The 12,578-nt window shown below is 36.1% G+C and overlaps 1 protein-coding gene across 2 annotated transcripts; it reads left to right on the top strand.

Moving 5' to 3' along the window:
* Positions 1 to 29: 29 nt before the first annotated feature.
* On the top strand, positions 30 to 9,816 carry LOC133673173 (alpha-mannosidase). 2 transcript variants are annotated; one of them, XM_062093864.1, is made up of 29 exons: positions 30 to 438; positions 528 to 611; positions 1,268 to 1,356; positions 1,506 to 1,680; positions 1,851 to 1,970; positions 2,049 to 2,132; positions 2,231 to 2,302; positions 2,437 to 2,550; positions 3,057 to 3,157; positions 3,249 to 3,342; positions 3,586 to 3,753; positions 3,846 to 3,935; positions 4,144 to 4,209; positions 4,291 to 4,347; positions 4,731 to 4,947; positions 5,107 to 5,240; positions 5,912 to 5,968; positions 6,054 to 6,116; positions 6,318 to 6,389; positions 6,637 to 6,684; positions 6,885 to 7,004; positions 7,407 to 7,472; positions 7,742 to 7,854; positions 7,954 to 8,038; positions 8,302 to 8,412; positions 8,486 to 8,581; positions 8,660 to 8,707; positions 9,168 to 9,236; positions 9,318 to 9,816. In XM_062093864.1, exons 1-29 carry the CDS (start codon positions 205 to 207, stop codon positions 9,504 to 9,506), a joined length of 3,036 nt encoding a protein of 1,011 aa, XP_061949848.1. In that variant the 5' UTR covers positions 30 to 204; the 3' UTR covers positions 9,507 to 9,816. The 2 variants fall into 2 exon arrangements, with proteins under 2 accessions (XP_061949848.1, XP_061949849.1); XM_062093865.1 differs by lacking the exon at positions 30 to 438 and having other exon boundaries at positions 525 to 611; positions 1,268 to 1,318.
* Positions 9,817 to 12,578: the final 2,762 nt, after the last annotated feature.

Here is a 12,578-nt window from a genome sequence, read left to right as displayed (position 1 = left end):
TCCTTATAAAGACTCCTTTCACTCCTTTGACTCTTTACAGCTACTAGGCCGGCAAGGAAATGCAGGAGAAGATAAGACCAAGGAAAAGAATTGTCTTTACATGCCATAAGTAAAACATTCCTTTGGCTGAATACGTTGGACCCTTTAAAAAACAAAAGAAAACAGAAAGACAACCTTTCATGCTTAGAATTTGTTGGGGTTGAAATGGAAAAGCTTGAGAGGGATTTGACATGGTTTGATGGGTGGGTTCTTATTGCTTTCGTGGTTGTTTTTGGCTTGCATGGTACAGTAGTTAATGGTGGTTATGTGGATTACAATACTGGAGGTGGAGTTGTGCCAGGAAAGTTGAATGTCCATTTGGTACCACATTCACATGATGATGTTGGTTGGTTAAAGACTGTTGATCAATACTATGTTGGATCAAATAACAGTATTCAGGTTCTAATCTGTTTGTCTTCTGATTGATTTTATGGTTTTCTTTAAAGGGATTGATTTTCATGTTTGACTTCGTTACCGTTCTTTGGCAGGGTGCTTGTGTTGAGAATGTGCTGGATTCAGTGGTGGAATCATTGCGTCGAGATTCCAATAGGAAGTTTGTTTTTGTTGAAATGGTAATGAAATGAAGATTTTTCTTTTTTCCTGCTTGGTCTTTAGTCTAATACTAGATTCATGGAATCCCTTTTGCATATTTTGTTTTCGTTGTTCCTGGAATATTATTTACAAGTTCTAACTTCAATCAATTGCTTTTTCTGCACAAACAACCGATGTATGATATGCTATGTGCAGGATACACTACTCTTTTATAGGAATCCTAAATGCAGTTCTGCGTTGTTAGACTTTCTGAGAATTCATACATCAAATGCTGTTCTATGAATTAGTTTTATAGTTAAGGATAACTGTGACATATTAGCTGATTCTGAAATTTCATTCAAGCTACGAAGAAAATAGGGCTTGGAAGAGTTATATCTTGATTATCATAAGATTCAATCGTCAATATAGAAACTTACAATTTTTGTTTTCTTCTTCTCTCTAACTAGAAGTTGGATCTCCTATGGAAGTTGATTGACTTCACAGTGGAGTACCCAAATCTTTGGACTAATCCAGGGCTGTTTGGCAGCTCCTGCTGTTTACTAGCACGATATCTTGCCATTTGATGTGAAATTCTCTCATGTCTTTTTTATCTCTCTCTCCCTTTTTCCCTTGTCAAGCTATCCAGTACATATGCGGTTACAATAATCTAACAAAGCTGAATGTGCATGATATGTAGGCTTTTTTCCAGCGATGGTGGGTAGAACAAAGTGAGGAAATTCAAGAGCAAGTGAGGAAACTTGTTGATGCTGGCCAATTGGAATTTGTGTATGCAGTAGTTATAAAGCAATTTTCAGTGTGTCTGCATATTCATGTGCTTTTGTAGGGAGGGAGAGATTTAACGTTTTTGGTAGTTATGGACGCACAACATGCATTTCTTTTATGGAAATGACAAGCGTTTAAGTGTTCAATTGCAGAAATGGTGGTTGGTGTATGCATGATGAAGCAACTTGTCATTACATAGACATGATTGACCAAACAACTCTAGGTCACCGCGCAATAAAGGAGCAGTTTAACAAGACTCCTCGTGCTGGGTGGCAGATTGATCCATTTGGACATTCTGCAGTGCAAGCTTACCTTCTTGGGACTGAGGTGTAGAATCTTATTAGAACGATTATTCTCAAAATAAAATAAAATAAAAACCTTCGTTATCAAAAGTTGATGTACTGTTGTCATCTGATTATTATTTTTTTTTTAAAGTTGGCTTATTTTCCAATGGGTTGACAGTGGACACATTTTGATTAGTTATATTGTTCCTTCAGCTTGGATTTGATTCTGTACACTTTGCAAGGATTGATTACCAGGACAGAGCGAAGCGCAAAGATGATAAAGCTCTTGAAGTTATATGGCGTGGATCCAAGACATTTGGTTCTTCCTCTCAGGTTCTTAACAACAACCTATCCATTGTTTATTGAAAATGGTCCGTGGGTTGACAATTCACATGTTTGGGCTGATTGCAGATTTTTGCCAATGCCTTTCCTGTACATTATAGTCCCCCAAATGGTTTTCATTTCGAAGTATTTGACGACTTTGTGCCAGTCCAGGTTCTAACTACAAACTACAAATGTTTACTTACTATTTCCAAATACTATGCAACTTTCTTGTTGAACTTTCACCTAGCCTATTGCATGTCATATTGCAGGACAACCCCCTTTTAGATGACTACAATGTTGAGCAGCGGGTTAATGATTTTATAAATGCTGCTATGACCCAAGTAAAATTTGAACTCCTCTCTTGCTCTCTAATTATGTGCTTCTCATGGCTGCAAAGGAGTCAGGTGTTAAGCACTTCATTTTGCTAAATGAGCTGACCATGTATAATAGAATCATACCACCATTTATCATGCAGGCAAATGTGACAAGGACAAACCATATTATGTGGACCATGGGTGATGATTTCCAGTATCAATATGCTGAGTCTTGGTTCAAGCAGATGGACAAATTAATTCACTATGTTAACAAGGTAATATTTATATGAAATAGGAAAACACATTTCTTGAATCTCATCATTCTAAGCCTTTTTAACAACTGTTGATGTATAATGCTTGCCAGAGGCGCTTAGTCCAAAACTCTACAGAAGCAATTTGTTGTGGTGTAATTCCCAAGCGCTGTTCCCTCTCACCCTGCCTTTTACCTCCTATAATCTACTTGGTTTTCCCCGCAGTTAGATATAATGTCGGACAATCACAGAAGATGCGCAAAGAACCTCTCTATCACTACTATTTTATAAGAAAGAAAGAGTGTGAGCCCATCAATCAGATTGCTAACGACATGTGTTATAGGGTATATACTAGATGTAGGAAGACCAGAAAGCTCTTGTTTAAGTTTCTTGCAGTTGTGATAAGATAAGAAACTAATGTAGTCCAATGCTTTTTCAACTCTTATTAATCCAAAATCCCAGCACAGGCAATTGAAGATATTAAATGCTAAATGCAATTTGAACTTCCATTAAGCATATTGATCTTTCAGGATGGTCGAGTGAATGCTTTGTATTCTACACCATCTATCTACACTGATGTGAAAAATGCAGCAAATGAGTCTTGGCCACTGAAAACTGATGATTATTTCCCGTAAGAAAAGCAAAGCTTATTGTTTTTTTTTCCCCTATTCATCAGACATCAGTCTGTTGAGTACACACACTTGATGCTTGTTTTTGGTCAGTTATGCAGATACGGAAAATGCCTACTGGACTGGCTTTTTTACTAGTCGCCCAGCCTTGAAGCGATATGTTCGTCAGCTGAGTGGATATTATTTGGTATGTCAGTAGCGTCTTTGTCTTGGTGATTTGTGGTTTCGAAAAAATATTAAGAAAAGCTCCGATCTGGTTCTAAAGTTTTTACATTAGAGCTTGCTTTTAATTTTGCTTGAACCAGGTGGAAATGGAAGTACCCTGTGGAGAAAGGAAAACATCTATAATGGCTACTCTGGCTGAATTTTATCGTTTTGGGCGGTAGAATGTTGCTGTTTTACTGACACAATTCTTTGCTTTCTAAAACAGGCAGCACGACAACTAGAGTTCCTGGTTGGGAAAAAATCCACTGGTCCCAACACATATAGACTTGGAGATGCTTTAGGCATTGCACAGCACCATGATGGTGTCACTGGCACTGCCAAACAACACACTACAAATGACTACGAAAAACGCCTTGCTATTGGAGCCTTGGAGGTGGGCAGCTAAAATCTCTTCTGAATTACTTGATCCTTAGTTCTTCATCGTTGCTAGTTAGTTTTATTCCTCAAAGTTAACTTAATGTACAGGCAGAAGCTAGTGTGAGTTCTGCTCTGTCATGCTTGGTTAGCAATAAATCAAGAGATCAATGTGCAAAACCAGCATTGAATTTTAGTCAGGTACTTTTTGTTATTTGCTTAATCGATCTTCCTTGTTCAGATGAAAATATAGTTTTGCACTAAGGCCATGAGAAGAAGCAACGCACTTTCGTTATTTGAGGATTTCCTTTACGTCTTCACCACTGAATTTCAATCTTTATCAAATATGTCCATTTAGATGATCAATTTAATGCTCCTGGCCTGATGCTGCCTCTTTGAATTTTGTCAGTGTCAATTACTAAATATCAGTTACTGCCCACCAACAGAGGAAGCTATTGCAAATGGGAAGAGATTGGTAATCTCACATTCTTCTACTTTTTCTTTATGAATACTTAACTCAGAATCCTATTCATTATGTAAAACTTGTTATTTCTAGGTCATGGTTTTGTATAACGCTCTTGGATGGAATCGCACTGATGTTATTAGGATACCGGTAAGTAAAATCTTGTTTTGTTGTTGATACTGTAAAGGAGGAAATGGGTTCATTTCATTCAACTAGTAGATGAAATCAAATCAAGGTGTTAGGATAAATGATTAAAAGGCAGGAAAAACCTGTATTCTAGTTCATTTATATATTTTTTTGTTATGCATTGACCTGTCCTGATCATGACTTAGATGTTAAGCACGTTCAGCTCGAAGTATCCGGTCAAGTCATCTTGGGTGTTTCATTCCTTGTTCAGTAATTTCAGCATCAATCTGCAGTTTCTAGTCTTTCTAAATTGAGTTCGATGTGATTCGAAGATGTCCTCTCCCTTTCTCTTTCTATGACCAGAGTTCATTCTTTCACTAAAATTGTTGAGTAACTATATCTACCAGGTTAATGACCCTAATCTAGTTGTTGCTGATTCCTATGGAAAACATATCGAGACGCAATATGTTACCATGGATAATACCACAAGCAACTTAAGAAACTTTTATTTGAAGGCATATGGATTTCCATCCATTCAAGTGCCCCGGTATTGGCTGCACTTTCAAGTGTCTGTGCCACCACTCGGTTGGAGTACCTACTTTATTGCTAGTGCTACTGGGATAGGTAAGCATTTGATTTTATTTTCTCCTTCTACGACCCTGCTTAAGACTAACGTGATTTCTTCTAAGGTTGATCTGCTGAAGAGAAACACATGAAACTGAGTTTGTTTCTTTATTTTCTTTCAATTTACCCTTTTCATTTCTGGATAACAAAACTATGCAGGGAAAAGAAGAAACGGGCTCTCTGTGATGGACAGCCCACAGAATGATACCATTGAAATCGGATCTGGAAATTTGAAAATGTCCTTTTCTTCAATGACTGGTCAACTCAAACGGATGTATAATTCCAAAACAGGGGTAGACTTTTTAACTATTCCTATGAGAGGTTTATAATGCTTGGCAGATTGTTCTTTTGGACCTTGTTTCACTTCACGAATGGAGGCAGCATAGGCTTTCCTTATGGGTTTTGATTCATTCTTTACCAGCTGCTCCATTCTTTTCTGGACCTTCTAAAATTAATTCTTAGGTTTTGGGAAGGAAAATCTTCTTCTTACTTTGGTATTTGTGGCCAACATACTGAAATTCTTAAATAAATTGACTACAAGTTTATGATATTAACTCTGAAAGTAGCCGGCATGTGCAGTGGTTATTCAACCACAATCATGCATGTCACTCTTCTGGGAAATCTTCTACGGCCTGCAAACATTATGCTTGTCAGGAGCTAATTTCTTTTCTACCAAGCATGCCTACAAATAACTCCACAGTTTGGAAAAGGAAATTCCAATACTCATGTAGAGATGTTTTTGTCTTAAAATTTGCTTGAAATCTGCATATGCTTCTATTCCTTTAGTTCGTTTATCATTTAGTTTTAGTTTTGGCTCTTTGTTGTGTAACATCAATCTTCACAATATAGAACCTTGTATCATTTCTTAATGACAATCCTGAAATGAAAAATAATATATAGATCAAGAGATGTTACGACAGTGAAACTGGACATCATTTATAATTAATTGGTTACATTTTACTAGGTTGATGTGCCAATACAGCAAAGCTACTTTTGGTATGGTTCAAGCTCTGAGCGCATGGTATGCGACTTCCCAACCTGTATAAGGATTTTATACCTGAGACTAAATTGATGCAGTAGTTGCTGATGTGCCATCTTTTATACAGCAATCTTCAGGTGCATATATCTTAAGGCCTGATGGTTCCCCTCCCCATGTTGTTGCAAGATCAGTAAGTTCTTTTTTCTTATGCTTAACAAATTACCAACCCTTTCTTGCGTGGAGTATAAACTAAAATGACAAATGAGTAAAAAAATCATGTGGACTTGTAGTGCTTACCCCACACCCCAAGAATAAAGGGTTAAATTCTAGCTCCTATTTTATGAGTTGATTATGTTTTTATTTATTTTGAAACTGTTTTGTTTATTTGCAGGTGCCCCTGCAGGTTCATCGTGGACCACTGTTTGATGAGGTTCGCCAACAATTTAATTCATGGATCTACCAGGTCAACATCTATAGGCATCTCTCCCTATAATTTTTTTTTCTTTCTTTAAAATGGGATATTAATAACTATGATACTGAATATCAAATCCTTTTGACCATAAATTTTGCGCTTGAGTTCCGACAAGAACATTCACAATATATGATGAGAACTTTGTTATAGCATTTATCCATAAATTTTTATGGTTTATGTTTCCTCCACCACTAGCTCTTTTTTTCCCCTGGAATTTTAGTTTATATTTGTTTATCAGGTAACAAGAGTTTACAAAGATCAAGAGCATGCAGAACTTGAATACACTGTAAGTCACATTTTCTGAATCCTAACTGCTTTTATTATTCATTTGTGAAAGTCTGACTTGTTCTTCACAATAACATTCAACTCTTGTAACTAAGAATGCTCTGCCTACCAATGTTGCTGCTTGCTTTCTGTAAACTAGAAGTTAAAAATCTGTCTCAAGATTCACACTAAGCATTCCTGACAAGTTTTTGAATCATGAAGATTGGCCCAATTCCCCTTGAAGATGGTGTTGGAAAAGAGGTCATCACAAGAATGACAGCAAATATGGCCACAGAAAAGGTGTTTTATACTGATTCTAATGGAAGGGACTTTCTAAAGCGGGTAACTCTCACTATAGTTTCTTTCCAATGTCAGAACCTCTCAATATATCCTTAGTGGAAGAACATGCACATTAAATAATGCTAAGTTAAGAATTCTCAACTTGATCACGAGTAGGAGCTAGCAAAGACACATCAAATTTGTGATTGTCAATTATAAATTGCACTCATCCTTATTGCATGCATCAAGCAATGAGTGGTTGGAATACAAAGTTATGTATTATAAATCTGCATTGCCTTCAAGAACGTCAGTTTTGGGTTTATGAACAGCTTTTCACAGAGGTCCATCCATCTCAACCTACGTTCTCTTTTTTAAACTGTTCATTTTGTTCTCTCTTATTGAAGCCTCCATTAGTAACTAAGGATATTGTATTCTCTAATCTAACCTATCATTATTTTTTCACAGATTCGAGACTACAGAGCTGACTGGAGCCTCTCAGTCAATGAACCTGTTGCAGGAAACTATTATCCAGTAATTTTCTTTATGCTAGCATCAACCTACAGAAAATTCAGTTTTTCACGTGTGAAACTTTGCAAAACATATTGTCTTTGTGGACATTGATCGTTGTTAAGAGATCCAGTTATTCAGATTCATTTTGACAATTACTTAGCAACTGCTTATAAATTGCTAGTCTAGTTCTTTTCTTTTCCCCTTCCAAATTGATGAAAGTGATCTGTCATATCAATCATCATAAAAAGGTCAATGAACAAATAATATCGATACCTTTTGAAATTTTTCAGCTTAACCTTGGAATTTTTACGATGGATAAGAGATCTGAATTATCAGTCTTGGTTGATCGTGCCACTGGAGGAGCCAGCATTGAAGATGGTCAACTAGAACTAATGCTTCATAGGTTCAAATAGTTACATTATGTTTTCTTCAATGCTCAAGAATCGCTATGCTTTTCATCTGTGGACATACTAAACTAATTGTCGTTCCTTTCATACACAAGGCGGACTCTCCATGATGATTCCAGAGGAGTTAATGAAGCCCTTGATGAAAGTGTTTGCATTGGAGATGAATGTGAAGGACTAACGGTATGATTTACCATGAAGTAGCAACTTTATATTCTAGAAGTCCTGGATGAACACTTCTCATTCTCATTCTGACCACAATTTCATAGTTGTTACTTGACAAGTACATGGTCTGCGTTGTTGAAACTGACAGCTGTGAGAAAATGCTTGTTCTAAGTTTCTTGACCTCATTCTTGGATGAAATAAAGGGCTGCGGATAAGCACCTTAAGGATATAAATGCTTCATATGCTCATTTTCCTTACAATCAATCTACTTTCTTTTTCAGATTAGAGGAAATTATTATTTGAGCATCAACCAGGTAGGGGCTGGAGCAGTCTGGCGCCGAACAACTGGCCAAGAGATTTACACACCACTTCTTGCAGCTTTCACACAGGAGGTATGCCCTCATTGTAATAACCATACGTATGAATTTTGTTAGATCCTAATTTGGCAATTGATTGATTATAAAGAAGGAAGAGACTTGGAAAGCATCTCATGTGGCCACAGGAACTGCCATGGATTCCGGCTACAGCTTGCCACTAAATGTTGCTTTGATAACCCTTCAGGTGAGGGTGCCATCCTATTGTAGAATAACAATTACATTGCTCAAGAGTAGTTCTTTCTCACTTGTCGTTGTCTTGCAGGAGCTGGATGATGGGAGTGTTCTTCTCCGTCTGGCTCATTTATATGAGGTAATGAGCTCATTACTCATGCTCTGTGTACTCCACCTTGCCATTCTGTTTTGCTCTGCAATGACTTGCTGACATCCGTTAACCACTTCTTAGTTGCTTAGTTTCTCATCATATTTACTCTAAAAAATAGCACCGTTATGAGAACAAGTATAAGAATAGACCCGTGTTTACACAAGCAAGATGAACATTGAATAACTCCTTTCACCAAGTATAAGAATAGACCTGTCTTTCTTCAACCTTACAAAGGGAAGATTGTGGGAAAGAACCCTCAGCGTTTCCGGTTGCTGAATGTTGAATCTTGGAAACCAAGATGATTGTCTCATTGTCAAGGATAGATGTGAAACTTTGAACCAAGCATTATCCTGCTTCATGATAGTGTTTATTTTATTGAATTGAAGTAACCCGGCTAAGTTGCAAATAATTCTAATCCGAACCTCTTCAATGCTGCAAATGAGGTCAGGCGGGAGAAGATGCTGCTTATTCAACACTAGCTAAAGTTGAACTGAAGAAGATGTTCAGTGGAAAAGCAGTAAGGATATTTCTATCTGTTTCAGCGCAATGTGTTTTGTCTTCTTTCATGTTTGTTGCTGAGTGGTGTTTCAACTTTCAGATTAAGGAGCTGAAGGAAATGAGCTTGTCATCAAACCAAGAGAAATCAGAGATGAAGAAGATGACATGGAAGGTTGAGGGAGACAACGGAGAGCAACCTTCACCTGTTAGAGGTGGTCCTGTTGATAGTTCAACTCTCGTTGTTGAACTTGGTCCCATGGAAATTCGCACGTTCTTGCTACAATTTTGATATTTATTCACATAGAATCTCTTAAACTTGTTAACATGTATTTCAGAATAAATGAGGTGATGGATCTTTTCCAATGGGAATCTCTCTCCTCATGTCATTCACTTTTCAAGATTTTGATTTGCCTGTACATTCAGGCGTTGCAGGATTCAAAGTCACCGGTTGACTTTCCGAGGAAATATTTTCCTCATCTCATGTTAATTATAAAATATGCACGCTAGAGAAGGATCCAATTGAGAATGTGTGAAATGTACGAGACATGGTCGATGAAATTGGATTTGCATTGATGATGAGCATATAGATTAAGGGCTAACTGAGTTTCTCCTTGCATATTTTCCCCCCACCATTTTCACGACTGTAAACTTTGACATGTCAATTCATTGTTGATTACTGTGCTCTTCCTCATATTTCACTTTTGTCACTCAGCTTTATTTTCTAAATAATCTCATCCTTCCATGTGATATTTGTTAAAGTAATTCAGATCAAACATAAAAGGAGGCTAGAATTCTCAATGATATATTTATTATGAGTGCTTAAGTTAACCTAAATACAAAGAAATTATATATAGGTTAAACTGAAAATACTATTCTACCCTTAATAAATAAAACTAGATAAATATTACTTAACATCTCCCCTCAAACTCACGATGCGGCATCTACAAGCATCGAGAGTTTGCCAACTAGAAAACAAAAACGAGATATGGAATGCGTCTTGGTAAAGAAATCTGCAATCTGTAAGGAAGAATGAACAAAAGACAAAGTAATGGTGCCATGCTTGAGATGATGACGAGTAAGATGACAATCGATCTCAATGTGCTTAGTTCGCTCATAAAAATCGAGTTGTGAGCAATCTGAATAGAACTCTGGTTGTCACAATTCATAGAAGTAGGATGAGAAAAGAAAACTCTCATATCAGCAAGTAACCAACGTAACCAAACAATCTCTTTGGTAGTAGATGCCATGACAGAAGCTGAAGGAAAGTCGAAATACCAGATTTTGCAGAAGCGGAAGACAAAATATCACTCCAAATTTTTTATTTTTCTTGCAGAAACTTAACTCAAATACCAAATTGCAGAAACTGAAGAGAAGACGAAATACCAAAACAATTGCAGAGACAGAACAGAAATACCAAATTGCAGAAGCTGATACCAAATTGCAGAACAGAAATACCAAATTGCAGAAGCTGAAGAGAAGACGAAATACCAAAACAATTGCAGAGACAGAATAGAAATACCAAATTGCAGAAGCTAATACCAAATTGCAGAACAGAAATACCAAATTGCAGAAGCTGATACCAAATTGCAGAAACTGAAGAGAAGATGAAATACCAAAACAATTGCAGAGACAGATAGAAATACCAAATTGCAGAAGCTGATTCCAAATTTCAGAAACTGAAGAGAAGACGAAATACCAAAACAATTGCAGAGACAGAACAGAAATACCAAATTGCAAAAACTGATACCAAATTGCAGAGACTGATGAGAAGACGAAATACCAAAACAATTGCAGAGACAGAACCGAAATACCAAATTGCAAAAACTGATACCAAATTGCAGAGACTGATGAGAAGACGAAATACCAAAACAATTGCAGAGGCAGAACAGAAATACCAAATTGTAGAAGCTGAAAAATCTAAAATAAAGTTTCAGATATTAATTCTTCAGCTGCAAGCACAAAACTTGATCTTCATCCTCCATCTTTTAATAGGTCAAACAACTCATGTCTGATGTTTTGAAAAATGAATCTGAAGTTAAGCTTCAAAGGAATGCATTGAGCATGCTGGAACATCCTACAGGGAATGAAGTGGATGATGATAACAATTTTGATACGAGCAGTGGCTCTGACATTGGTGAACATGATTTCTACAAGGGCAGCGAGTTCCATAAAATTAACAAGCTAAGGGTTCGATCAACTAGGCTCTGATACCATGTTAAAGTAATTCAGATCAAACATAAAAGGAGGCTAGAATTCTCAATGATATATTTATTATGAGTGCTTAAGTTAACCTAAATACAAAGAAATTATATATAGGTTAAACTGAAAATACTATTCTACCCTTAATAAATAAAACTAGATAAATATTACTTAACAATATTCTCTTCTCCATGCATGTTCTTGACAATTCAAGGTTCTTTATGAAAGATCTGAACTGAATTAGAGGTTAATTCCATGAATTAATATTTAAGTTTGTAGTATTAAAAACAATTACAAGAAGAATGACCGAAATAAAAACTAAAAAAACTACCTCTTCATGAATTTATGAACGACCTTATCGACAACACTACCATTTCCTTCCAAACTGGATTTGCAACATTGAATTTGGACTTGTAGCGTCATTATTGGTAGCACTCTCTCTCGGAAATCAAGGGGAAAAAAGAGCACAGAAGCACCAAACGATGATGGGTTTTGGTACTCTTTCATTTCTTATCCTTTCTGGTTGATGAGAACACTCCTACAAAATAACACATCTCTTTTCATCTTTTTAAAACACAGAAGAGCCCTTTAAAGGTTTCCTCGCCTCACCTCTGTTTTTGTTTTGAATAACAGGGAAGACAAATGGTGGCTTGGTAATTTTTTTTAGTGCCTTGGCAAAGTTGTAATATTAACATTATAAGAGATTTTTGGTTATTAAATAAAATATAATGACAATCCTGTATATTTTTGGTTGATTTATTTTCACTAAAACTTAAGGATGTAAAGTTTTATTAAGTTAAGGAACTGAAGCTAAATTTCCAAAACTACTAATAATTATCAAACTACAAGATGCTCTATGTAATTTACCTTTTATTTTTTTTACATTTCAATCTTTAATTTTTCAGAGAGAAAAGAGAAAGTCATCGAAAAAAATAAAATAAAATGATCAGCATTCTAGCAACAAAAAACTGATTTTTGTGTTAGAAGGTTCATTTTAACAAGAGTAGTGTCATAGAGGTGTTTTTTTTTTTTAATTTTATTTTATTAAAAAAATAGATTGGAGCTAGTGAAATTTGTTTTGATTTAGTTATTTTTTGAAATTTTGACTGATTTAAAAGTGTTTTAAAGTTGAAAATAGTTTAATGAGATGCTTATGGTGTTT

This window comes from Populus nigra, chromosome 14, assembly GCF_951802175.1.
Source record: "Populus nigra chromosome 14, ddPopNigr1.1, whole genome shotgun sequence".
In the NCBI taxonomy this organism is placed as follows: domain Eukaryota; kingdom Viridiplantae; phylum Streptophyta; class Magnoliopsida; order Malpighiales; family Salicaceae; genus Populus; species Populus nigra.
Note: the sequence above shows the minus strand (reverse complement) of the source record. Positions and strands in the feature narration are given on the sequence as shown.